General features: G+C 44.1%; 1 protein-coding gene and 1 pseudogene across 2 annotated transcripts; one reads left to right on the top strand and one right to left on the bottom strand.

Annotated features, from left to right (window-relative positions):
* Window positions 1-241: 241 nt before the first annotated feature.
* Lhx8 (LIM homeobox 8) lies at window positions 242-25519 on the bottom strand. Of its 2 annotated transcripts, none has more exons than XM_004634007.1 (9): window positions 25076-25142; window positions 23641-23727; window positions 23279-23440; window positions 19779-19900; window positions 17131-17351; window positions 16286-16389; window positions 11521-11616; window positions 5488-5668; window positions 242-981 (listed from the first exon to the last, which is right to left on the bottom strand). In XM_004634007.1, exons 2-9 carry the CDS (start codon window positions 23713-23715, stop codon window positions 905-907), a joined length of 1038 nt encoding a protein of 345 aa, XP_004634064.1. In that variant the 5' UTR covers window positions 23716-23727; window positions 25076-25142; the 3' UTR covers window positions 242-904. The 2 variants fall into 2 exon arrangements, with proteins under 2 accessions (XP_004634064.1, XP_004634063.1); XM_004634006.1 differs by lacking the exon at window positions 25076-25142 and adding an exon at window positions 25329-25519 and having other exon boundaries at window positions 247-981.
* Window positions 3127-3677, top strand: LOC101586921 (annotated as a pseudogene).
* Window positions 25520-27811: the final 2292 nt, after the last annotated feature.

The raw sequence follows: 27811 nt of genomic DNA, 5'->3' as shown, positions 1-27811 counted from the left end.
TCACTTTGAAAAATGTTTTGCCTCTTTTCACATTAATTTTATTAGCCAGTTTCAAAGAGATCACCTACCAAATGAGATGTTTCTCATGTTCTGTTAAGTGCAATAATCTACAAATATGTTTCCTATTAAAACCTACTTACAATGGTACTCAAAAGAAAATAACTTTTTTAACAGTAAGAGTGGTTCGATTTTAAAGAGATTAAAGGCAATTGGCTGCCGAAAACATACGGAGGACACACTGTTTGGAACTTTCACAAGAATGGAAAATGTTTAATAAACTTAGAAGCGTGGGCTTATTAAATGATAGTGTTGTTTACAGCTGTGATTCATCAACCACAAACACGACACCGTGTTTGCATGGCATGCCGCAACAAAAGCTTTATTCAGTTCATTCAGAAAACATGGGCAAAATCAATTTCAGTTGTAAGTTCACAGATACAAGCATCAAAGTATAAAGTTGCATATAACAAAAAATACAGGTAATATTTATAACAATAACTTACAGATACAAACTAATGATAAACTACAATTTCACAAAAGATTGTAAACATTTTGCACACTTGTCAGTCCTTTCTTTTAGGCAAAGTGCTCTTTTGATGACAAATAAATTAACAGATACACACTAGAGTGAACTATTTCCAGACAATACAAAAAAAAAAATGTTTTGATTTGTTTTCTTCTTGTAAACATAAGTTTTACCAAAATAAAACAAAAAACAAAAACTGAAGAGTCAATAAAAGTGTCTTGCAGGCCACCTATAGATACATATCTGGGCAGCAAAGTGATGTTGGAAATCCTTTGGGTGTTAAATAAAAAATTAACATTACTATCTTTTCAATGATATTTTATACATAATGAACGACAAGTTTATAACCTTAATCATTTCTCTCCCTGAAAAAAGGAATTAGGTATGACTTATCGGCAGTTGTGTCACAGAATGGGGTAACAAGGGCTGGAGTCCAAGAGTTGTTGGTGAATGAGCTACAAAACAGAAAAGAAATTTGTGGATCAGCTCTCAGGGCAAATACGTGGGATTTAAAAGCAAATAAATAATTCAAGGCAGTGTATTTTCATCACCCATTACAGCCGAAGGCTCCAAGCTCCACGTGGTCCAGCCACCCAGAAGTATTAAACAAGAATCTAGCAGTATTTTTATCCCCCACATCTTTTCTGGGGTCGCAGGCTTTTGCAACTGTAATGTGCTCCCCCACAGCCCCATACCCCATTCTCCAGCACTTTATCCTGCTGCTAGAAAAACACATGCGCTCTGGCTTCCACACGCAGATATCTGAAAAGTGCCACCTCAGTGTCCCTTTACTGATGTTTATCGACCTCCTTCTGAAACACACAGCAATCCCTTGTACCAGGGGACACTAGTCTTTCACGTAAGTGTGCATCCTTACGACGCTAGTGTAAGTAAGTGGAAACGATGATACGAGCTCTGTGTTCACCTATCCAAAACTTAAAATGACATTCTGAGTTCAGCTATGTGGCTCCGACCCAAACCTCCCCCTAAGAGCAACTAGAAAAGCTGGATGATGCTGTTTAAAATCTATCTGAAAGGCATCTAAAAGATGCACAAGTAGAGAAAGGTTGTGAAGTCAAGTCCCTGTGAGGAGAAAAAGACGATGAGGCTGCTCTTCTCCCACTAGGCTAGGGAGGATTTCAAAATAAAAAAAAAACATTTAGTGGGCTGAGAAATTTAGCAGAGCATTCAGAAGTCAGACTTTGGCTAGGTGGTAGGGACAAAAGACGAAGGTCCCCAAAAGAGCAAAAGCCCTAGTTAGAAACAAAAATGAAACTAGGCTTTTGTTTGTGATCCAATCTTAGGACTAGAGAAAATAAGACAGAGCAGCCCAGCGACAGGACCGAGCTGGCAGCCCATCCCCACCTGTATGTCTGAAGTAAAAGTGCTTTGATTCCTTACGACAGAAGACACTGAAAATTATCTTTTGTTTTTCATACCCAATATCTGAAATGCAATAAAAGAGAGCAAGGCAAGTAAGACAAGACTTCTCTGGACAAAGGAGAACCAATCAACACCGGAGACTCACAGAAGATCCGGATACTGGACTTACTGGATGTGGACTCTTGCTGCAAATAATACAATAATAATTGAAGGGTAAAGCCACAAAATAGACATCAGCAGCATAACTGCTATCAAGCCCTCAATGGATGAGCTTTATGCGTTGCTTAGCAATGGGCAGAATTCACGCACTAGAAGTTAGAGGGGAAGAGAAAAGACCAAAGCACAGAAGGCCAAATGGTTGAAAACTGAAACTGTCTCACAGGGAAGAAACAATTTGTAAAGAGAAAAATGTTGAGAATTTGTTATAATAGTATATATTCCCGAAGACCACCCAGGAACAACAACAACAACAACAACAACAACAACAACATCATCATCATCATCATCATCATCATCATCATCATCATCATCATCAACTTTCGGAAACAGAAGCTGAAGGAACACAGAAGGATATTTACTTTCAAAGGGACAAGACAACAGCTGATTTCAACAGTAAGTGATGTCAGATCAGTTACTGATACGTGAAAGAGGCCCAAGGGAAATCAGAAAACAAGGCACCCTTATCTTCAAAATGCTGGAAGAAAATAACTGCCAACCCAGCGTTCTGTACAGAACAAATACTACCTACAACTGCATCAAAGTAACACTCAGGAGTACACAGCAAAAGATACGTAAGATTATTTAAAAATTCTCAAGTGCAAAAATAAAGATGAAGCAAATAATTGCGAAACAAAGTTTGTGGTAGAGAAAACATTATTAAGATGGTAGGATTACTTTATCAAAATTTTGTTTTTAATTTTTGGTTGTGGAAAATGAGTTAATATTTTTTGTGGTACTGGGGATTGAACTCAGGACCCTGACCTTGCCAGGCAACCGCTTATTCTATTGAGCTATCTCCCCGGCCCTGAGTTAATATTTTTATGAAAACAAAATCAAGAACAAGCTACATAACTTTCAGTAACAAAGCAGAAAAACTTGTACTACTTTACATCAAGAATTATAAAATTATGGGGAAAAAAAAAGTATTATAGCGTTGGTATAGCTGACATGGCCAGACAATACAAAAAAATAGACCAATAAAACCAAATAGACAGCGCGTGAGCTCCTGGCCGCGGAGCTGGTGGGTCAGGGGGAATCGCACAGCCGTGAAAGTGTCCGCGACCCCTCCTTATCACATGGTGACTGTACAAGAACATCTTCTGGCAGTTATGAGAGAAATGGAATAGGTATTCATACCACTCCTAATGGGATTGTCTACACAGGAAACTGGAAAGACGACAAGATGAATGGTTTTGGAAAACTTGAGCATTTTTCAGGAGCAGTGTACGAAGGACAATTTAAGGACAATATGTTTCATGGATTGGGAGCTTACACTTTCCCAACTGGGGCAAAATACGCTGGAAATTTCGATGAAAATAGGGTGAAGGGGAAGGGGAGTATACTGACACCCAAGGACTGCCGGGGAGCGGTAACTTTCACTTCACAGCTCCTCCAGGCCTCAGACTGAAGCTCTACATGTAGATGCTCTAAATTAAAGTTTAAGTGGGGTAATTGAAGTTGTAAGTTGTAAGTAGAGCAACCAACTCTGTCATCTACAATAACTTCACACACTGCCTCTAGAAGTTTTCCAATAAAACCATTGCTCATGTAAAAAAAAAAAAAAAAAAAAAACAAATAGAGTACTCAGAAATTGCTATGTAAAATTTATGGATACTTGACTTATGACAAATGTGGCTCTAGAGAGGGAGCCAGGAAATTTGTATTTTTGACAGTACAAGAGAAAGGGTTTATTTCCTATCTCATGCCACACTCAGATTTATTTTCAGATGGATTGTAAATACAAATGTCAAAAGTAAAGCAAAGTTTCTACAAGCTAGGATAGGAAGAGCAGCTGTTCTTTGAGTCAGAACAATTTCTTAAATGGGTCACCAATAAAACTGTCCATGAAAGGAAAAAGAAAATACGGAGGAAATGAGCTATATTACAATTAGGAATCTGGGCTAAATAAAACATTCCCCAGTAGAAGCAAGCAGGCCCCTGAAAAGATGGGTTATTTTCAACACACAATTATCAAAAAGCTTCCTATGCTGATTGTATGAAGAAATGAAATCAATTTTTTGGAAAGAAAAACCAAGAGACATGTACAGGTTCTTTACAAGAAGATATACTAACAGTACAAAGAAATTGTGACACAACGTTAGCAAATCGTGTATTTCGTACAGGGTCTCACTATGCAGTCTGGACTCATAGCGATCCCCGTCTCAGCTTCCCCAGTGCTGCGATTACACGCATGTGCCACCAGCTGGGTCTCACTGGCTGGCTCAGCGCGCCTGGGCTCGGAGCTGGTGCAGCACGTGGTGCTGAGGATCAACCCGCAGGCCCTGTGCTTGCCTAAGCAGGCGCTGAGTCCACGGAGCTATTTCACCGGCCCAGCAAATCGTTTCACACGAGGAAGCTGTAGAGCACACCGTGGTGACCAAGATGCATGGTACCTTGAACTACCACACGCTCTAGCTCAAGCGCCGGCTGGTTCCACAACTACAAAAAACCTTCGGCAGAGCTCCTGCAAGGGCAGCGCACGGAAGCCTGCACTCTGTCAGTGGCCCCCTCAGACGCACACCGAAGAGAAGCCTGAACTGACACGGGCCGAAAGGCATTGCGGGCAAGTCCACAGCAGGCGGCTCCTCAATACCCAAGCTGGGAGAGGCCCGGATGTGTGCCGCCCATGAATGAACCGCAGGAAGATTCCCACAGTGGAATCCTACACAAGGGCAAAACAAATCACCGACTCTTGCAACAATACCAACGACTTTCACAAAGTAATTGAATGAGTAAGATACACTTGAATACTTTCTGGCTATAGAAAGCTAAAAGAAAAAGGCAGAACAAAGGTCTGGCTTTCGAAATGAGGACTACACTGCTCTGCAAAATAAAACAAATAACAGCAACAAAAAAGAACAATGACTTGGAGGATCCTGGACAGAAGCTTCTGGGTGCTCGTGAAATTCTACACCATCTGCCCACTGCACTGATTCGCCAAGCTGTGGGAAGTCACGTGTATCCTTTCCTAGGTGCATTATTTGCTTCAATAAAAATATCTGTAACAAAATGTAGTAAGTCCCAATCTAAGGATCTGAATGTGAACACTGCCTCTGACCACAGGAAAATTATTAAAATACTTACCAAGTGAGAATGAAACAGTTTCTTAGTAAAAAGTCAAGCCATGAGAGTGCTCATTGCTAGTCCTTGTATTTTTAGCCATAAAGTAAGGGCTACACTCGTCCCTTCAAATGAGACCACACGACCAAGAAGGCTGGGATAAGCTTCTGGCTAATGTACAGTCTACAATGCTACTCGTGAGGTAGTATTTCAAAAGGTAAATCCTGCGGATGACCTCAGGCGCGAAGGTGCCAGTCAGGGGGTGCTGGCGACCTGCCCGCAGGGGCCGGGACACCTACCATCCATGTAGCTGTGCAGCGCGGTGAGCATCCCGTCCTGCGGCACGTACGCTGAGTAGGCCATTTCTTCCAGCATGGGTGGGGACAGCCTGGAGGGCGGGACAGCAGTGACGGGGGCAGAGGAGGAGTGGTTGGGACTGACATGCTTCTTGTGGCGGGCTCTACAGTTCTGAAACCACACCTGCAGGGAGAGACCAGGTCACTCACCCGCCTGGGGGTGCAGCGCCCGGGAAAGCGGCTTCCATGGCTACCACAGGGGCACAGAATCAACTTTCACTTCAAGTTCTCTAGACAGAATAGAGACATTTTAGCCCAGATCACAATGATCATTCTTCCACCTCAGAGATTAATTCTTTCATTACCAGAGGGAATGACTCTTTGGTAATTCACTGGAAAGGTGGCTCTTAGTAAACTAGTGGGGGGGGTGTAGAGAAGGAAGAGGAAGTGGAGGGGGAAGATGAATGACATGAAGGAGAGGTGGGGTAAGAAAGGACAGTAGAGGTGAAGAAGGTGGTGGTCAAAGAGAAGAAAGTGCAGGGAGCGAGAGGAAAAGAATCCTGGAAGAGGAGGCAAAGAAGGGAGGGGAGGGGAGGGGATGGGAGAGGAGGGGGGAAGGGGAGGCGGGAAGGGAGGAGGTTGGAAGGAGGGAAGGGAGAAGGGAGAGAGGAGGAGGGAGGAGGAGGAGCCCGCCAATTCCAGAGAAGTACCCTTGGTTTTACTACTGGCATTTAGAAAAAAAGCAAAGCAAAAAAAAAAGCTTTTTAAATCAGGACTTGAAACACACACACACCCTAAATGTATTCTTAGACACCCGCTGAACATACTCAAATGCTTGTTCAAATGATTAAAATCCCCACTGAGAACTTACAGCTTGCTACAAGCCCCTTGATTCAGTTATTCCATTCACATTTTAACCTGCTGTGTTCAATTTCTCTTAGTGAGCCTTCCCTAAGAAGCATGCTAATGTCAGAGCTATAGTGAGAAAAACTAGCACTGTTTAAGCGAAGTCGAACACAAACACAGCCGACTGGTGAAAGAGTCCAGGAAGTGTAAAGGTGCTGACCACCCCATGGTCCCTCGGGTGCAGAAATGACACAGATTCAGGACTGGCGAGTTGTGCATCCAGCTCGGGGTACATGAGGCTCAGCTACCCCAACACTTCCTCGGAACTCATCTGCTTGTGTCTGGATTCCCTGCGTGGAGACAAGACTTTGCCACAGAGCATTACTGGATAGAAACTCTGTCACAACCTCTGTCACTACAAGCAATTCCGTGGTGAGAAGGAAGATGAGGGAAGGCGTAAAAAACTTAAGGGTATTAGAAATGTTCTAGGATCACAGGAGGAGGCCAGGGAAGGGTCAAGACATCATTTCTGTTCAGGTCTGTGGAGCAGGAGTGGCTCGAGAAAATTAGGGTCAGCGAGTATGGACAGAAGGAAACTTCAAGAATTGATAACAAAAACTTGGCCTGATTTGAAAGACAGGCCCTGATCTAGGATTCCAAAATAGAGGGCTGGCAGGGTATGAATTAAAGGGATTGAAACTCAAGAAATAAAATTCAGTAATTCAATGGCTCACATGGCCCACCCAAGTGGTGGAGAGGGCACTCTAAGGAACGCTTCCGGAGCAAGACTTAGGCACCCATCAAAGAAAAAGGAGAAGTCATCAAATCCTTCTTATGCTCGGGCAGTGCTAGATTCTGAGACACCAGGACAGAGACCAGCCCACACCACAGTCTCTACTCAGCGCTCCACCACCAGGCCGTTACCACAGCTGCCACAAGCTGAGCCTACAAGCTGAGAAACCATCCTCAGGTATTCCTTAGCTGGCAAGAGGCCAGAATGGCACCTGCTTCCCTAGAAATCAAACGTCCCGAGGACTGCACAGAACCCAAGCCACTTTCACTACGATGGTCCCAGACTTTTTACAAAATAGCTTTGTCTCCACATGGGACAGAACCTACTTGTTCGTAAAAACAACAACAAAAAAAAAAGTCTGACTTTTGCCATTTCATCAAAGCAAGAAAATCTCAGACTTTGAAAATAAATGTAAATAATGCATAACAGAATAACCAACCAACACAGCAAGCCAAACACCTTCTCGAGAAGATCACCTCTAGGTCATCTAGTAGAGAGGCTTGTGAGCACAAAGCGTCCCGTAACTTGAGAAGCAAAGCACAGCTGAAGATTCCAGACACAGACGCAACGTGACTAGAAAGCTACACCTTCAGAATTCACACAAAATTCACTGTACAGGTTTTTCCTTCTACTCTGTAAAACTCTACCAAGAGTTAAATTTTTCTGAGTACCATTTTAAATTGTTTTATTTAAAAAAACTGTAAGTTCTAAATCACAAATTCCATAAGCTGAAAGCAAAACCCTGCGGATACACTACTAAAATTTTTTAAAGTCTCTCCTGGGCATCGAGACACACAGCAGCTAGTTATGAGGCCGAGTCAGGAGGACTGCAGAGGTGACTTAGGGGGACTCTGTCTCAGAGCGCTGTGGATGCAGTGCAGTGCCCCGAGTTTGCTGCCACTAACACACATGTGCAAATGCACACATCCCCCTAGTGCATAAACTGATTCCTTTAGGAAGTCCAGGCAGAAAGCCAAATGGGAGAATTCAGCATATGAAAACAACAGCAACATTTATATTATTGGGAAAGCGTGGCTTGCTGATGTAGAGAAACCTGGTTAATCATTTCAGAGAAAAAACAGATAAACCTCTACCTCACATGGAACCAATCCAAATAAATTAAAGCTTAGGTGTAAATAATTGAAACCATGAATGTTTAAGGAAACCAAAGCCAATATTGATGCACTTTTTAGATAGAAAAGCATAACAAAGGCCAAACCTATCAAAAGATAAAGAGATTGGAATCTATAAAACATAAAAAAGTTCTATATGGAAAAATAAATGAAAAGGAACTTGATGCACCATGACAGTTTAATATGACAGAATAAAAGTCAATTAGATGGAGCGTAAAGAAATAACTACCAGAAAAGTGGAATAAAACCATACGAGTTTTAAAATTACAAAACAAGCAAACATGTTCAAGTTCATTGATAATAAGTAGAAATAAAAACAAGGAGATTTCTGACTACTAAGTTGGCGAGGCTCTAAAAGTGAACCACATTGAGGGTTCTCATGAGTTAAGGAAGAGAAAATGCTTGGATGTGGCTCCTGGCAGATTCAGAATAAACTGGTATAAATTTTGGGAAGGGAATTTCTGTATACAGGCCCTCGTCATTCTACCTTCTGATATGACACCTTCACCCAGAAACTGATCATAAGGAAGCTGTTGGCCAAGCATGCAAGATAGACATGGGACGTTGCTCATGGCAGCATCTTTTATGGCAAAAAATTGCAAACTAAACAACTTATGCTATGCTCAGCATATGCAGCAACACAAATAATGCACATGTCGAAGGGACTTCTATTGCACATTGAAGGAAACAGATCGACAACTCATAATTCAGTTATCAGAAAGGACACATGAATAACAACAGGGTCTAGCAGCAGAACGTTGATGAGAAGTAAAACCCATCTATCCTGATCCTTTGGCTTCAGCCCAGTGACAATCTTCTCCATTATGAATGTCTAAGAAGGCTGACAGGTGGGTAAGCCAAGAGTCTCCCGTGTCAGCCCGTTATTTCTCCTATTGTCCTTGGGCAGCCTGATTCACATATAACAATAGAGAGTAAGCTACCAAAAGTCTTCTATAACCTTTCCAAAGTTTTGTGCCCAACACTAGAAAGGGTTTTGGGGAAAGAGATTATGATTTACATTTTGCGGTCACAGAAATTTAATTCTCCAAAAATACTGTGAAGGTCTATGTATTTAAATTACACACAAATACACAGTTTGTGCTAACACACCTTGCCATCTTAGCAAAACATCTACCATGCAATCTTCACATATTAAAAGACAAAATCCAAAAATATATTCTCCAAGTCTTAGCACTTGAGGTCACACTCATTTGCACATAATACTGGTGACTTAAATACTTGGACAGAACATGAAATATTTGTTCTGTGGTCCTTCTTCAAATATCGAGAGGATCCAGTCCTTGCTTCCAACTGAAATAGTCTGAAATGTAACAGTCATGAATCTACCTTTCTTGCGGACACCCTTGCTGTGGACGCATAAAGTCTTAAGCTGGAAGGAGCTCCCAGGCCACTGAAGCTGAAGTACCCACACTAAGGAGACTTCACCTCCAGGAACAGGAACCTCACTGCTCCCCTCAGGAGCTACGCCACCTTTGAGGCCTTCCACGCTAAGAAAGCTCCTCTTGAGTGGACACCAGTGCTTCGCCACACATTCTCTGCAGGCAGCAGGTCATACCTGCCCAAGGACCCCTACAACCTATTCTTCCCTCCTGATTTCCTGACTTTATCTGTAGATAAACTTCCCTAGCAGATTCGGAATAAATTGGTATAAATTTTGGGAAGGGAATTTTTGCATACAGGCCCTCCACATTCTACCTTCTGATACGACACCTTCACCCAGAAACTGATAAGGAAGCTGTTGGCCAAGCATGCAAGAGAGACATGTGACGTTGCTCATGGCAGCATTTTTTAATGGTGAAAATTGGAAACTAAACGATTCGTGTTTTAAAATGCCTTTAATATTAGGACACAACTTCTGAAACCTGGGCAGCCTCAGTTGCCTTTTCTCAAAGGCAGCATTCTTTTCAGTTTGGTCTCCTGTTGCTCCAAACGTTAGTATCCTAAAATAAACACCATACTCAGAGCGTCTGGAAATGGCTGAGCTGTGGGACCCCACGCTACAGTCAACAAGCCACTGGGAACCGTAGTCGGCGGAGGAGCCACAGTGTTTTATCTTTCCCATCTGTTTCTGTGCATTTTTTTCAGTCCTATAACACTTTTGGCTTCCTAAAGTGTATCAATCACTCAACTAAAGAAACAAGATGGGTGAACAATGAAGGAATGTATCCATCCACTCCCTAACAGATTTCATTGTGTCTTACTGGTGGTTCCTTAAGCCTCGAGTAATTAAAATTACTCCTTCTCTCCCTCACCTCTCTACAGCATTCAGCAGGGATGACTTCCTGTTAGAAGCCTTCGGCTCTTTCAGGAGCTCTGCGGCTTCTCTGCCGACTCCTTGCTCCAGGGGTTGCGCTGCCCCTTTCACTCTCCCCTCTCTAGCGGCCTCTGCACTTCTTAAATTCTATGACCTCTTTCTCAAGGATCTCAATTTTTCTTTCCTTGGGGCCTGTCCTTCCTTTCAAATTCTACATATACCATCTTCACCATCACTGCATGATTAACTCAACTGAAAGGGACTCCATCTCCCCCACAAGAGAAAACCAAGTGTCCTTTTGACTCGAATATATTCATGGATACCTCAGCTCGTCTCTGCACTCCCATTTCCATCTCCAAGTCACTTTCTCTCTCTTCATTCATTCTTTGCTACCAGCGTGCAGCTGGTAAAACATGACTTGAATGAACTCTAGTCTCACTACTTCAGTCTCTTTCCAAAAACTCCCTACTTTGCTGGGTGTCCCAGTGACACTACCTACCTCTGTTTGGCCCTGGTTCAACTTTGAGTCCTCTCATCCTGAATCACTTGCTTTCTTCCAAAATCACACATCATAGCATCCATTGAGAACTACATTCGCAGGGCTCTACAACTTCATCTTGCACAAATTCCAAATGTAAAGTCTGCGTCTGGTAAGTTTGTTCTAACTCACACCTCCCTGGCTCTGTTCACTTTTTTCCTCAGCTCTTTGCAGAGGCCATCAACACCCTCTCCTGACTCCTCACAGAAGTAGTGGAAAAGAACACAGGCCTCACCTCTCCTCCCAACCTGGTGACCTGATGAAGCTTAGCCTGTCTTTCTTAGCCTGAGGATGCTAGCACTGCTTTTGAGACAGGAATGAAGACATTCAAAAGGTTGTTTGACAAACCACAGCCTAGCCCAGTTAGGTAAATTATTAGGGTTTAAAACACTGATTTAGAGTGTCAGATGATCTGGAACAGGAAGCTAGGATGGGCCCGTACAATAATCACCTGGATCACACGTCTGCTCAAGCCTGTCCGTTCCGCCAGTTTCTGGAGCGTCTGCGCATCTGGGTTGTTGTCCTGAGCAAATTGTGCTTGCATAACCTGGGATTTAAAAAAAATAGATGGAGACTGAAAATGACTAAAAGGACACTGCTCAACTGTCCACATTTTGAAGGTGAAAGAAACAAGATGTGCAGAAGCAAACGTGACACCATAAGGCTGCAGTTCACGGTCACCTCTGTTCATGAATGACTGTGCTTGTAAACAGAAGCACGAGGCAAAACGCTGCATCTGCCAACTCCGTCTCAGGGGGACAAACGCGGCCGTGGCCATCTACCCTAGAACTGTGCAATGAATTAAGTTCATGAACAGAGGTACTGCGACACTTGCATTTTATTACTTGAAAACCAATGTAGAAAATTGTATAGAAGTAAAAATAACTGGGCAAATTTTGTGTATTTACACCCACGGGCTGTTCTGATGAGATCTCTGAAACTCATCCACTTCAGTATGAATTCAGTTCTCAACAGTGCAAACAGAAAAGCGAAAAGCTCACCTTTTCTGTCCGCCTTCTTAGAACTCACAAATGAAACATGTACTATGAACCTCGCTGACCATTTCCATTTTGTCAAACTTCTCAGCATTAGAAAACATAATAAAATGTGAAAAATGTATTTCCTCCAGCCTCGACTAGACTAAGAAGGCGGAAGGCCTGCAGAATAATTACTGCCGGTCTGCAGAGTCTGTGGCTTTGTCCTGGTCTTTCTTCCCTGGAAGCGTCCGATGTGCTAACAGCTAGCTACCAGTGTTGACACCATCATTTCAGGTGGACACTCTATCAAAAATTATCGGAGATCTTACAAAGTGGCTCTGCCAGTCTGCTAAGAATTCACTGGGGCCTAAAGGTGGACAGACCGAGGTGGATCCGAACCACCATGCCAAGTGCTAGGAGACAGTGAGGGTGAAACCCTTGACTGGTCTTTCTTCCCTGGAAGCATCCAATGTGCTAACAGCTAGCTACCAGAAAAGGTAAAGGGAGAAGTGGCAAAGAGGGAAGGGAGTGTGAGACTCACGAGCCAAGGGCTCAGCACTCTTCAGAACAGGAAACCATTAGGGCAATCAAGTGAGAGGCTTGGATTTTATCACTAAAAAAATCAATCAAGTTTGAGGGGTGTAAGAAAATAAAAATGAGGGGCAAGTCGGGTGTCCCACATAATGGCACTTAGCCACAGCCATGGGTTGTGGGTACCCAACCTATCTGAAGACCCTACGCAGCTCTGGCCTCTCCACCCACCCCAAAGAAAATGCTAACTGCATTCCCTGCTCTGCTGTCTATATGGTAATGTCTTCTGCCACCACAGGGCACAGGGACTGAGCGGCGTGGGGGTGTCCACGCACCGGAGCAGACCATGTTCCCTGGCACAGGGAAGCCTTCATCTTCGCCTCCCTGGGAACTAAACTCCCTTCCTGTCACACTGTGTGCAGAGTTTGTAATAGAAAGCAACTTGACAGTGTGAGGGAAATCCAAGAGTGTTGACACAAAGTCCCATGTTCCAGGAAGTGAGGTTTACAAAGTATACTTTCAGTCAAGATCTTTGATGAGCAACTCTTCTGCAATTAAATCTCCCTGACTTCCCCGCCTGCTACACTGTGTTTTTACACCAGTCATTAATAACAAAACATAGATTTTTGGTTTAAGAAATGAGAAAAATTGCCCGAACTTCTATAATCTTCATATTTCCTTTTGTACTATTATCTTCCTATGCAAATAGAACTGTGTTTATATATAACTAAACACATAATGTCCCAAAGAGAAAAAGGAATGAGACATACAGTTACATCTTTGACTTTTAATTTTTCAAAAAAGCTGAACAGATAGATACTTGGAGATTTGCTTCAGAGGTTATTACCAACAATCTGTGTTGTTTTTTAAAACATGCTTTTCACAAATGAATTTTAGACTGACAAGTTTAATAATGGAACCAAATTACATTTAATGAAGGAATTTCTCAACAAGGAAGAAAACCAAGTTTAGATCAATATGGAGTAAATTGGAATATTCTTTTGAAATAGTAGTACTCAATCTTTCTTTTTCCTAGTATCAGTAGTCTCAGAAAAGAAGATCCTTTTATAAATTCTTCTTAGTTTTCACTGTTACCTGAACACTACTGCCCCTTTCCCAAACTCTTCCAATACAGTGAAAAATGAACTGTGGAGCCAGCCTACTTCCAGAGCAGCAAGTGTGCCCCTTGACACAGGGAACGCACACTCCTCACTGCCCTGGGAAGTAAACATTTTAAGGCCAGGAGGTCTACAGAAATGTCAGATCACACAAACTCGATCTGAAAATAAGACTAAAGCAGAAGCTTTCCATGGTACATCTAATCATCACTGGCCAGGTGCTTACCACAAGGACAAGCAAACCATAATACAAGCAGAAACTTTTTGGTATTTTTATGAGATAATATTTCATGTGTATTTGTGGATACATCCTCTGAGTTAAACTATTTCTTTCTTTCCATTAATGCTGATGGATTCTGGGTTATCTATATTTTCAATACTGGTGATGGAGCCCAGGCCCTCGGGCTGGTCAAGCATTCTGCTTTCTACTAGAAAGCTACACCGTTAGCCCTTCATTCATCCCATGGCAACGTACATGTGTCCAAAGCAGGGACCACAGTAACTGTCTTAACAAAACTGAACAGACTCAGCTTTCTGAAAGGTAGGCCAATTTAACAACACAGCTGCATTGCCTGATTTGTTACAAGAGCTGGCCAAAGTAAATGACTCCAGTCAGTCTGGTTTGGAAAGCTGCAGCAATCCCAAACTCCTAAAGTTCAAAAAACGACTGTAGGATTATACTTGGTTGCAGCTGTGCCCGGTGTAAGTTCAATACTAATAAACACTGAATCAATGCAAACACGTTTTAAAACAGTATCACTCATTGCTTTCATTCTTAAAAACCTGTAATTCGGACACACATTTTTAAAAGCATGATTAGGAACACGTCTGTACAGTAATGCTTAGATATTTTAGGCCCATCTGCAGTTTAAGGCTGCAAGCCTAGCTTTGGGCTCCGCTAAGGCTCGTGGGCTCTCACGGACTCCGCGTAGGCCAAGCCTATGGAAAGAGCAGAGGTTGGGTGAGCGGGACCGGAGTCTCTTCTCCTCCATCCCATCAGAGCTCTGTCTCGCCAGGAACCCTTGAACCTCTTCAAGAGGTTGGGACACCAAGGAGTTGTTGGGACAGTTAAAGGGGACAGTGTGGATCAAGCCAGCATCCAAGAATGGAAAGAGTCCCACAAACATTCTTTTATTTCAACTGTCTTCCCATAGGTGGTGGTAGACATACTGGTTTCAAATTTTCACAGTGATGACTGGAATAATAAATTTTACATCAAATTAAAGCTATCAACCTTATAACTCTTAAGACTAGAGACAGTCCTGCGGGAGAACAGTTCCCTTTACAAAACAGATACATTGACATTAGAGTTTATTTTAGCCCAGACCCCTCGCCCCCACTGCGTGTCTTCCCAGAGCTTGCCCAAGCACTCATGCCTGACGCAGGACGCATGATCTCTCCAATGCAGAGGAGCATCCAAACAAGAGCAGTCCATACGCAGATGCTTCTCTGGCTCATCTTAGCTTTCAGTTATTACTTACTGATCATGTCCTTTTATGCTAAGAAATTATAATAGTTATCTATTTGGATTTATTTTTCCTGACTGGATCTAGATTTTAATGGTGGCGTACTTGCCACTGTCAACTTTCCCTGAAACGTTTGCATCATATTCAGATATTCTCTTGAGACACTTTTAATTCTTGTGACTGTCTTAAAATCTGGCAGGTCTTAGAACACTACAGGTGATTTCCAGAACACTACTTTCATGCATTTCTTAACACTGCCTAAATGTTTTCAAAGGTCTGAGTTAAGATAGATAGAAAAGCACCCAGCCATTCATAGCAGGTGCTCAATATTACTTTAACTTAAATACCTCGTCCACATTCATCTTTAGCAAATGTGATTTCATTATCTGAAAAAATGCTAAAAAGAATCATTATATGTAAAGACCTAAATGTAAAGAGCAATTATTTATTTTCTTGACAATTTGTACAAATCAAACTTATGAAGATTATATTTAAGAAAACTAAGTTGAAAATAATTCTTCCCTTGCCAGGGCGCATAACCAATCTTTAATATCCAATTACAGAAATATTCCCTCTGCCCTTTTTACAAACAAGAAAAGAACTATTTGGCTACGAAGGCAGGCATATTCAACTCTTTCCTACTCATAAAATGTATCATCTTGACCACTAAATGACTAAGAGTTTGTTAAGAAGACTAACAATTTGGAGTGTCATAAATTTACATCTCTTTCTGTTATGACTTTCAAAGTAGAATTTATCTTCTATTGCAATCACATACACTAATCTTAATGCCTGGATTACACTGCTGTTATCAGGAAGTCGGAACAGATCCACACAGTTTCCACCTTGATGCTGACACCAAGACTCCAAGGAAACAAAGCCAGGTCACGGGACCCTTCCTACCCTGGTGCTGGGGGACCTTGAGGAACGTGTGTGGGCAGCAAGTATATTTTCACATATTTAACAAGTTGGTTTCAAGAAAAGATAGGTTAACTTTTTAGAAAACAACTGTTTTTAAGCAGGACAGATATTGCTTTTTTGTTTTGGGATTTTTTTTTTTTTTTTTTTTTTTTTTTTTGGGCAGGGAGGGGCTTCAAAAATCATAAACTCATTGCCAGGTCTACCTGGAGCTGATCTGCAGTAAAGCTGGTCCGAGCTCTTTTTGCTGGTTTTGGATGATTAACATCTTGTTCTGTGAGGAGGGCACCTTCCACACTAATTCCATTACCTGCATTTAAAAAACATACCATACATGTTGGTGACTCATCGGGTCTGCCACTTGCACAGTAAAAGCTTCCTTGCACTTCTGGGCTTGGGAAAATGTACGCATCCTCTAGAATGGGGACCTTATTTTTTACTCCCCCACCCACCCCGCTGTACTGAAGACTGAACCCAAGACCTCAGCACTGAGCTATATCCCTAGTCTTTTGAAAACTCTTTTTATTTTGAGACAGGGTCTCACTACCAGTCACTCCATGGTCCAGGCTGGACCTGAACTTGTGAATTTTCAATCCTCCTGCTTCATCTTCTGGGAGTGCTTCGGTTACAGACATGAGTTACCACACCCAAATTAAAGCCCACTAAGTTTTAATTCAACATGCCATAAATGCACTATCGAGACAGCATTTCATGTATAGGCTTGAGGATTTTCAAAAGCACGGGAAGAAGCGCACTGCGAAGGCCCACCCGTAGGAAGGCAAACACAGGGCAACAACTGTTTGCGGAACCCAGACGCTGCAGCCTCACCCAAGGCTGCTGCCTGAGAACAGCGCTAAAACACAGGCCGTAGTTGTCCCAGCGGATACAACAGATGGAGCTCATCACTGCCGTGGAGTGCCTGATGAATCTTACCACAATTATATTTTGCCTAAAATAATGCTTTAAGATGACCTTAGGGGGAAAAAAAATCATTTTTATCCTTCTATTCACTGTCCCCAAAGACTCAAAAATATTTTAAGTACATATTTACCATTTTCCACTTCTCTTTTTAAATTATCAAGCATGCAGTCATAATGCACTCTGCAGAGGACTTTCTCTTCCACCAGTGCAAACTCCTCTCCCGTGGAAAGTTGCCTTTTGCAAGAAAAGCAGGCGAAGCAAGCCAAGTGATAGACATTTCCTTTGGCCCTCCGGACCCAGTCAGTAGAGTGGATGTGTCTGCCGCAGCGAGAGCAGCGAGTCCCGTATCTTCTACAGTGAACAAAAGGGCAGGGGTGGAAGATTTGAACGCCTGGGAAGCTATGTATCAGTCTAATATCAAGCCGATGCATAATGTCACTGCACCGGAGTAGCCTAAGTGGTTCATGATCTTGAAAATGAAACAGGAATTACTTTTCTCTACGTCAGTATGCTAAGCAATTAAGACTGCAGAGTCATAATTCAAAATCCATTTTTTAAAATAAAACTTTTTAAATAAATAAGACACAAGTGCCAACAGCCTTCTTATTGTGTCAAATATCAGGGCATTTATAAATGTACCTGGAGGCTTAGGATACAAGTGTGTGCGTGCGCGCACACACACACTCCAGTGCAAAGCTGAAAAGTGCAAAAGGATTCTGATTTGATGTGACTAGTGACTTCTTAAGGCCCAGCTGAGAGACTGGAAGGTGCAGCTCGGTGGTGTGGTGTCTCTTTAGCATTCACAAGGCCTTGGGTTTGATTCCCAGGATCAAAAAACAAACCAACGAAACAAAAATCTCAAGTTGAAATGATTAGAAAATGCCACAAATTGATATTTAAAATAGATATCATCAAAGAATGCAGACAACTCACATTTTTCACCCCGGTAAGCCACAAAGGAAACCCAGAAATGGTTCCTTTCATGGGAAGTTATCCTATGGCCATTCCCAGGAGCAAAGGAATACTATGTAAGCCTTCCTGAGCCACACTGAGACATGAAACACAGGTTGAACGTAGCAGAAGGCCAGACCACACGTGCATGTCCCATCTGCCTCCCAGTCTGAGGGACAGCACTCACAGACTCATCTCCTGTGGCAGGCGCGGGCCAGCAGTCGGTTCACACGAAGGCCGGGCATGTGTCTCTGCCCATGCAGGCATACATCTTTAGAGGTGATGCCAATTTGTTTATTAATTATGCCAAAACACTGAATCTTAAAAATAAATTTCAGAATAAAATATGAAGTATTAAAAATCCTAAAGACCCAGATTTTCAAACTTGAATGTTAATTTATGCATTTGGTACAGGATCTCACTATGCAGCTTGGACTCATAGTGATTCTCCTGTTTTCAGCTTTCCCAGCACTGGGGTTACAGGCGTGGTCCCCAAGTCCAGACTTGGTGGTCGGCTCCTGGCACCCGTGGCATGTGGTGCTGGGGACTGAACCTGTACCCAGGTCCCTGTGATTGCCTAGGCAGGCACTTATCTCACAGGCTCTAAATTTTTGCTCTTGCTACTAGTACCTTGAACTTGACAGGCAGGCACTTACACTGCTGAGCTATCTCCCCAGCCTCAAACTTGTGTCTTCTAAAAGGTTTTAATTTATCATAAAAGATTAAGATTAGCATAGTTAATGTCACACTAGGGTTAAAGAAACAGAATAAACCCACTGAGAAATATATATCTGGGACAGTTACAAAACTGCAATTTTATAAAATAAAGGACTTTGGATATTATGAAGTGACTAAATTACCTAGAGATTTTTTATCTAAATTAACAACTAAGATCATTTTTTGAACTGGAATATAAACAACATAATTTGTACTACAAACTTCACTGTGCAGAATTAACACCACAATTCCATCTTGGACGTTTTTTCTTCATTTGAAAATCCAAGAAATAGAATAATTTTAAGTCATTCTTAGGGACAGTCGCAACTTCTAGACCACTATCCATAGTGAAGAAACTACATGTAAGCAAATGATAAAGAGATCGCAAAAAGAAAACTTGGTATCTTGAGCAAATAGAGTCTTAAAAAAACTAAATGGCAAAGAAGTGAGAAAAGAAACAGATTTGGGGGCAGACCAGTTTGACTTGGTGTACTTATATACGTGCAATGATCAATCACTCTGAATGTGGTTCACCCCAGTTTCCGGACCCCTTCCTTCTCACGGGAGCAAAACTAGGGATCATCCTACGGTAAAATGACAAAAGCTTAGCAGCATACTTTTCCCCCTGTAATCAATTTCTTTTCCTCTCTTATCTCTTCTCCCTGAAAAGGGACTCTGTGACAAACCATCCTGTGTTTCACACCTTACACACTGCAAAGAAGTTTCCCTGCTCTTAGTGCTTAAAACTTTCATCCCCTACAGTGGAAATACTATTTACAATTAAGTTTTGGATAGCAAGTTTCTAGAGGAGAGAGACACATTTAGTGTTTTTTTTTTTGTTTTTTTTTTTTTTTTTTTTTTTTTTTTTGGCGGAACCGGGGATTGAACTCAGACCCTTGTGCTTGCTAGGAAAGCGCTTATTCCACTGAGCCATCTCCCCGGCCCCATTTAGTGTGTTTTAATATAAAATAAGATAGATTTTGCAATCCTTCGTATGGGAAAAAACAGGGCTTACACTAAATGAAATTGGACCAAAGTGTACTACAAAATTCTTGTGTGAATATTTTTTTTGAAGTGCCTACTCTACTAAGAACAAGCTTCCCAGTGTACCTGAAATAATCGAGCTTGCAGAAAATGTCCTTGTCTTTAATGTAACAGCTGGTGTGCCTTCCTAGGGAGGTTCTGCAGACACTGCAGGAGAGGCAGCGGACATGCCAGCACAGGTCGTTCACCTGGGAAGGGAAGAGGGCAGCGTGAGAAGCCACTCCCATCTCATGAGGGCAGCCCCAGCCAACCGGAAAGCTGGCCTGGGAGATTCTGACACAGTCTGGTTGCTTTCCTCCAGTGTCACTTACATAAATATCCACCTGCAAACATTCACTCTTATAGTCCAGCCAAAAAAAAAAAAAAAAAAAATCACACACATCCTTTAAAAATTATGTCATTTATTTCTTAAATCAACCCTCTATGAACACAGGGAAAGTTCTGGTTACTTGAGAGTCCTACACAGAACTGTTTAGTTTTCTCCCGCCTCAAATTCTTCCCACCTTCTCAACCTACTTTTTAGCCAAATAACCACAGATTATACATTTGTTTAAAACAGCACTGAAGAAGTGGAAAACATCTTGGAAAGAAAGTCACCCCATGAAGCTGGCCAGTTTCTTTCCTTAGACCGGAAGTGGCAAGAGGGAGCTAACAGCCCTGCCTCTGTGAGCATCACCCAGCTCCACTGAAATAAAGCAGCCATGGAGTAAAGAGGGACAGCTACTGATTCGGAACCAGAGTAACTGGTTGTCAAAAGGCACCAGGCATATTTTGCATTTATTCTTGGAATAGTCAGACATAACACCAGGTTGGGGGGGGAAAGCACATGATGCTTCCTAAAGGCACAGGAAATCCCAACTGGGGGAAACAAGCCACAAGCGCTCCACTTTGAATGTTGCCATCCTACGCTAAGCACAATTGAGGCTTTCAAGAATGAAGGGATGGATTGGCTTGAGTTGGCCTGCTACACCAACTCCCAAAGTGTGCTCTGCTTAAACAGACAGAAGAACTAGGTTTATGCTTAGTTGTCATGCAGAAGTACAGCAATGGTGTAAAATCACCAGTTACACCCTGCTCGTGGCTCCCATGACAAAACTAGAAAAGTGAGCTACTGTGAGATTTGGCTTTTGGAACACTAGTTAATAATAAAAGAACCTGTCCAGTGACACTGTCAGACTCTAACTACTGTTCAGCATGTTTATCTGTAATGTGAATCACATACAGAACTTTAAAGCTGAAAGACCGAAGTTTTACTGGCTTCTAATTACAGTGAATGCATCAATTTCCAAAGCAATTTTTTTTTTTTTTGGTTTTCAAGTATCTTTTTTGATGAAATTTTAAGTTTTAGTCTTTCTTTAAAAGAACTACATACTCACTATAAAAAAAAAAAAAACCACTGCAAATAACAGAAATAGTAAAAAGCCCAAGGAAGCCAGAAGAAAACACATTAACAGTGGTGAATACTATCCTAGAAATAAAGATATAATCTTCCTTAGTCTTTTCTCTAAAATACCCTCAATTAGGAAAAGTTTAAAAGTATAAGCTTTAATATTCCACAGCTTAAGGCCATGCATATTTCAATCACGTCCAAGTTTTTTGTTTTGTTTTGCTTTGTAAAGGAAGGCTTTAGGGCAAAGCCATGGCCTGGCTACAAAAACCAAACCAAATGCCCCGTCTACCACCCTTCTTCAAAGTTTACTTTCAAAAAACAAACAACAGCAACACAACAAACACTCCTACATCTTCCATCTCTTTTTTAGGGAGGAAAGTACTGTGAAGAGAGAAGATTCTGGAAACTACAAGCCTTCCTTGTTGGATAGTGATAATCCAATGAGTAAGTGCCTAAACATAGAACTAGGACCTGAACAGAAAAATTACCCAAGGGCCACTGGAGCAGAAAAACGCGAGGAGATCCTTTCTCCTCTGGTAACCTCCAAGGTACCCCCCTCCCACTCACCCCACCAGCCCTTTTGTTAGTTACACCTATATCTAAGATAGGTCTGTTGTTACCAGTGACAAGTTTGAATTCAAACTCACCTGGAGAAATACTCAAAGTGAGGAGAAAAATATTAAAAGCTCATACTTTAAAAATAATCCTATACTATCAGAACATAGAGCTAATAGGCTAAAGCAAACAAGAACCTGGTAGAGCAGACTGCAACAATACCTCTCTAGGCAGACTATTGCATACTTCGAAAACAGCCTTATAGAACTCTCTTAGCTATTTTATAAACTACCAAGATAGGCAATGTTCAAATTTAGGCAAAAATGAACACCACAAAGTATATATATTTCTGAGGTTGTATTACTACTTTACTATAAGCTTTTTATCTAGGTCTTCTCTACTGTGAAGTGTTAAAAGCCTTCATCGATCCATTTCAGAAACATTAAGATCCTGCTAATTATTGAAAAAAAAAACCTCACTGAAAATAAGAACTTAGTTTTAATCCAAAAGATGACTGTGAAATTCCAAAAAATGTCAGGTTTAGCCACAAAGAAAACAGAATCCTAAGAATCTGTACTTTAAAAAAAAACCTATGTTGATGTCCAACTTTAAAAATCAACTACCCAGTAAGATTCAGTCGTTTTTAAATGTTCTTGTCAAAACCCCTCTAGCTGCTGTATCTGGGTAATTCACATTTTTACAGACAAAGCAATTTGTTGACTAGAAACTTTAAACCCACTAATTCACTTTTTGAATTTAGGCACTCGGTAATTAATCCTTCTGAAAATCTAAGGGGGTGGGAAGAGAAAGTGAACTGGTTTGCAACTACTTTGGTATAGGAAAAGTCATTATTTTACACAGTGGTTTCTGAAAACCATTGAAGTTGAAAAGCCAGCGTATTACCATTAAGACACCAGGGACCGTGAGCCTGCGTGCTATGACTCAGGTAACTGGCCTGCCAGAACATCTACTCCACAATTTCCCCACAATATTTTAAGAGAAAACTAATACAAATTAATACAGACAGTCAACTCTCAAACCACCACTTGAAACACTTCATTTAAGGCGTGTGTGTGTGTCTAACTTTGCATCAATTTCTACTTTTTTCCTAAGCGCTGGAAAGGACTTAAGAGCACTGGATGGGCCTGAAGCAGTGAACCCTAAATAAGAAGGCATTGAAACAGCATTTAAGTAAATGTTTCTATGAACTTTTACTTTGGAAAACCTTCGCGGTATCTGAAAATAAAATTAAGTGTAAAACTCGTCTCGGAAAGGACCTCTGAAGGCAGTTCAGAGTGACTCTCACAGCCCGGACGCTGCAGAGATCAGTTTAAGGCACTTCGACCTGGAACTCCTCTAAGGTCGGGGGACAGGGTGGGGAGACGACTGGGGAGCGAGCCCAGCCCGAGCCAAGACTTAGGTGTGGCTAAGGGCTGGCCCCGTCCCTTCTACCTTCGGTGGCGACGCCAGTGCGTCCACCCGGGCAATCACTTCGACCCCAGCACGTGTCACTCGGACTGTGTGGCCACAACCAACCCCTGAGCGCGCGAGGCCAGCTGCTCCCCGGACACCGCGGGTGGAGGAGGGCCCGGCTTCTCTCTCCCGCCCCGGCCGCCCCTACCTTGAGCAGGTACTTGTCCACGATCTCCAGGCCGCAGCTGCTGCACACGCACTTGCCGGGCGGACAGCCGGAGCCCGAGGCCATGGACCGCGGCGAGGACGACGGGGACAGCGGGGCCGAGGAGGAGCTCGAGTCCTCGTCCCCCGCTCCCTCGGGGCTCACCTGCGGGAAGCGAGCGCGCGGGGGCGGCTCTAGACCCCTCCTCCCTCCGCCCAGCTCCCACGGGCGCCCCCTCCCGCCCCTCCCCCGCCCTGCCCCGCCCCCGCCCCAAGTCCAAGCTCGGGCCGCGCGCCGACCCCTGACCTCCCCGGAGCGGAGCCCCCGGCGGCTCCGCAGGGCGGCCGCGCCGCCTCCGCACTCACCAGTCCTTCGTCCCCGGCGCCCTTCCGAGTCCTCCCGGCCGCCAGGGCTGCGGTGCGCCCGCACTCCTCCGACATGAGCCTCCGGCTCTGCGCGGGAGGAAGCGAGACGAGAAGTGGCGCGGGGCTGCGGGGTCTCGGGCGGGCGCTTGGGCTCGGGCTCGGGCGGACGACGCCCCCACGGAAACCCCGCGGCTAAGCACCCTCGCCCCGCACAAAGCGCGCTCGTTCCGCGTCAATCACGGCGAGCGTGGACACCGGGCGCCGGGCGCGGGCGGGGAGAAGAAAAACCCGCGGGGAGGGCGGGGGAGGAAGCCCGAGTTCGCTAATCACGCCAATTAAAAGAGCAAGACACATATATTTTTAAAGGGGGGGCTTTTTGAATAGGATAACCCGAAAGGTGAAGAGGTTTAATAGGATACTTGAAAGCTAATTACAGCGGGATTTAAGAAGCCTGGTGTTTGTTCCTAGGACGATTTGAATGAAAATGCTTCAGATTAAACCAAGCCAGAGGCTCTTTCTCTTTGGTAAACTTGCGGCAATTAGAGCCGTGAGTGATTTGCACTCGTTTCTTTAAGGTGTAAATTGCCACTTATGGCTCAGTAAGTCAACATTTGAGCTACTAAAGGATTATTTTTAACCAGCGCAAAAAGCGGGTCGAATAATGGAAAATATCCAGCTGAATTTAATTTGTGCCATTAGGAAAAAAGAAAAAAAAAAAAAAAACCACCCTCATCCAACCACGGTCAGAATGTTTTAAAGCAACAACACATATTACTCAAGTGTTTGCAAGCTTTTCACTGGAGTTTTGTTCCTAAAGGAAACCAGAGCCTCCACGGGCTTTTTCTGCCCTGGTTTAGGAAATCTCTAGCTTGGGGTCGGGTGGATCCCCGAATTGCAGTGGCAGCCGAAGCTCTGTGTCTCTGGCTCCTCGCTCCCCCTAGTCTTGCTCCGGAAGGCGCCCGGTGAGGGTCCCTCTGGGAAGCGCGCAGAGCCCGGGCAGAAAAGCCCAGCGATCGCCGGGCGCCGGCAGAGGCGAAGCCTGGGGCGCCAGGCGCGCTTCCCGCGGGGCCTCCAGACGGGGCCGGCGATTTCCAGGTTTTACTCGTGACATGCCCGCGGGCCTCGTCTCGGGAGGGAGGTGCGAACCCTTCCGGTCCCAGCTACTCAGACCCACCTTTGGACTCCTTTGGCGCCCTGGGTTTGCTTCCTTTGTTATTTTAAATAAAATGGTTCTTCGCGCCCGCCCCGGCATACCCCCGGGTCCGCCGTGGGTCCGCGGCGCGCGGGTCGCCGGCGTCCGGAGTCGTCGCGTCTCGGCGCGCAGGAGCTCGCGGGTGCCGGGTCCCCCCGCCAGCCGCCCGGTCCCCGAGTCCCGCTGCCCCCGACCGCCAGGCTCGCCACCGCCACCGGCAAATAGAACAAAAGCACGACTCACATGGACCCGAGAGCGCCTTAGGCTCGAGGCTCCGTCTCCCAAATTACAGTCTCCATGCCTCAGGTTAAGTGAGCTCGTGCGGAGGGGGGGGCAGTGATTACTGACAAACGCTACTACGTAATAGAAAAAAATCGCCGGGTCTGAGGACGAGGTCTTTACAGGTAGTTTCTGAGCCGCGTCTAGGAGCCCAGAGACCTCGCGATTCGAGGAAAACTGCGGTTCAACTGATCTGGCCAGGCATCGGCTCGCTCACCTTCTCGTGGGGGACGGCCAGCCCCGGCACGTCCTTCTCTTCTAGTTTACACACAAACATCGGGTCGCTCTTCCAATACATGGCCCTGCTGGGGCTGCTTTTCACATTCCAGCTCCGGCGGGGCGCAGGCTGTCGCGGTCTGTGGATTGTCCCCCTTCTCCCCCCAAAGCGCCTGATAAAAACTAAGACAGGACAGCCACAAGCCAGTCTCGGTCCAGAGAGGCCGCGGTAGCCGTTACCACCCTCTGACCGTCTGTTCTTAAGATTCTTTTCCCTACTTCCTTGAGGTCTGTCCCTCCAGGAAAAGGGGGGAAAAAGTTTTGCTTTCCAGAGGGTGGAACCTTCCACGGAGGGAGGGGTGTGTGAGCAAAGTTTTCCTGCAGGAATAGCCTCACCTCCTTAAGGGAAACCCGCCTTCCCTACAAGTTAAGATCTTTATCAGTGCAAGCCAATTTACTCCAGGTTCGATATTAAAGCAGGAAAAGAAAAGAATCCTGGGATGGCCTGTTAACTTGATTTAAAAAAAAAAAAAAAAAAAAATCTGCTCTCCGCATTTGCCTTGGCTTTTAAATTCTCGCTCCCCAACCAAAACCTAAACAAAGATTCAGGTTACATTTCTTTTAGCAGAGAGCGGGAAGGGAGCTGGAGGTCTCCGGCGGCACTTGCACGGTTGAGCCCTTCTCCTGAGTCACGCATCCCTCCAAACAGTGGAGAAGCACGGGCGCTTGTGGGCCGCCCTGGGGGCTGACTTGTCTAGCGGCTCGCTTTCCTTTTGTGAAAAGTTTTCCTCAGAGAAAGGAGGCGGCTGGGAGTTTAATTCAGTGACCCAGTGCCTGCCTGGCAAGCGTGAGGTCCTGAGTTCAATTTCAGGTACCCAGCAGAAGGGGGGGGGGGGAGAGAGAATATCTGAGCAGCGCAAAAGCATATGATTTTCGGCTAGATTTGAAATGAAGTCTACAAGAATGGCAAGCGTATGTTGCTGATGAGTATTATTCTTTTCATCTCGTCCTAGATAAAATTTAAGTCCTGGAAGCTGCAGCTGCTGCCTCAAACTCTGGCACGCATGGGGATGGGGTATACAGACACCGTAATTTTGATTAGGATTGGGGATGTGTCTGTTTAAACAGCTCTTTTCTGGTATAGCGTTTACTTCATTATTTGGTGTATGAAGACGAATTTGGTAAGAGAAGAATTTTAAGTCACTTTTCCAATGTGCCCCTTGTAAGAAATAACAATGTTTTGAAAAATGAGAATATCTGGAATTCTCTAACAAAAACGTGTAATAGCGTTTCCAATAGACAAAAGTCTGTATTTTAAACACATCTGCACACGTATAGATTATTCCTTTGTTCCACTTGTCTAAAAAAAAAAAAAAAAAAAAATCGATCCTATCCAGGCCAGCCTGCAGCAGGCTAGCAGACAGGCAGGTTCGCCAGGGGACAGACACTTTCCTGCCATGAAAAGAGGCTGTGTAACAGTCTGGAGCAAGACAAGACCAAAAATTTGTTTTCCCTCAATCCTATTTCTGTGCCATGAACAGGATCCTTTTCTTCTTGGCATTGTTTTCCTTTCCGAGCTGCTGAGCGCAAGTCAGCGTTAGCCGTGCAGATCTGGCCCTGCATGGGACATCGCAAGTGAGAGTAGAGACGCTATGCCTAACCTGGGTCCTCCTGGAGAACTGAGGACTCGGGCTGGGTCGACTTTCCGCAGAGCTAACTTGGGCGCGAGGGCCAAAAATATTTGTGTTTTTCATCAAGGGCAGAAATCAGTACGGGGGATGGATCCATACGATGCGTTTTCCGGGAAGCAGCGTTGTTCTCGGAATGGCTATTCTGAATGGAAAATATCTCGTAGAACGTTGACGCCATTGCGCCGTGTATACAGCAGGATTCTGTTGAAAGTGAAATTTAAAATAGTGGTCCCATTTGGAGATTTAATTACAGTTTGTGTGAAGTTTTGTAAAGTGAATGTGGAGTGCTATTTCAATGATACCGACAATGATTTGCCCGGGTCATTTGGAGACGCCGAGAGCGTTAGAGCTGTTTGGGGAAGTAGGGTGGGGGCGCTGGCGTTTTCTGCGGTCTTTCCACCCACCCTCGCCTAATCAGGGGGCTCTCAATCGGGTTTTCAAAATACTAATCTTGATCTAAGAGCTCCTGTCTCTGCATAAGTGGTGGAAATGATTCATTTTTAGAGGCTTCTGGGTTTCGGGAAAAAGGACGGTTCTCAGAAACAAGCAGAAGACTAGCAGAGAGGCCTGGGGTCTGCTGCTTCCCGGGCGGCGCAGCGCTCTGCGCGGACCTGGCGGCTTCCTCGGCGCAATTGTGCGCACCCAACCTGCTCCGTAGGCCTCCGGGTGGTGAGTCTATGTCTGAATGTCGGGCGGTGTGACGCTTTGGCTGGGGCTCTTTTGTGGAGGTGGGCAGAGGGGCATGGCCAGATGCTTGTCACGGCTGGGCATCCGGCCGTCTCGGGCCCAAGGA

The sequence above is a fragment of the Octodon degus genome, unplaced genomic scaffold, assembly GCF_000260255.1.
Source record: "Octodon degus isolate 3935 unplaced genomic scaffold, OctDeg1.0 scaffold00057, whole genome shotgun sequence".
Classification (NCBI taxonomy): domain Eukaryota; kingdom Metazoa; phylum Chordata; class Mammalia; order Rodentia; family Octodontidae; genus Octodon; species Octodon degus.
Note: the sequence above shows the minus strand (reverse complement) of the source record. Positions and strands in the feature narration are given on the sequence as shown.

What these genes read in the sequence shown, in the direction of transcription:
- Lhx8 (XM_004634006.1), bottom strand. Translation starts at nt 25,409, where the DNA reads ATGTATTGGAAGAGCGACCCGATGTTTGTGTGTAAACTAGAAGAGAAG. An exon ending in TTACTGCAGATCAGCTCCAG is followed by an intron (nt 11,617 to 16,285) that starts GTAGACCTGGCA and finishes TTTAAATCCCAG; the next exon opens with GTTATGCAAGCACAATTTGC. An exon ending in GCTGCACAGCTACATGGATG is followed by an intron (nt 982 to 5,487) that starts GTAGGTGTCCCG and finishes TCTGTTTTGTAG; the next exon opens with CTCATTCACCAACAACTCTT.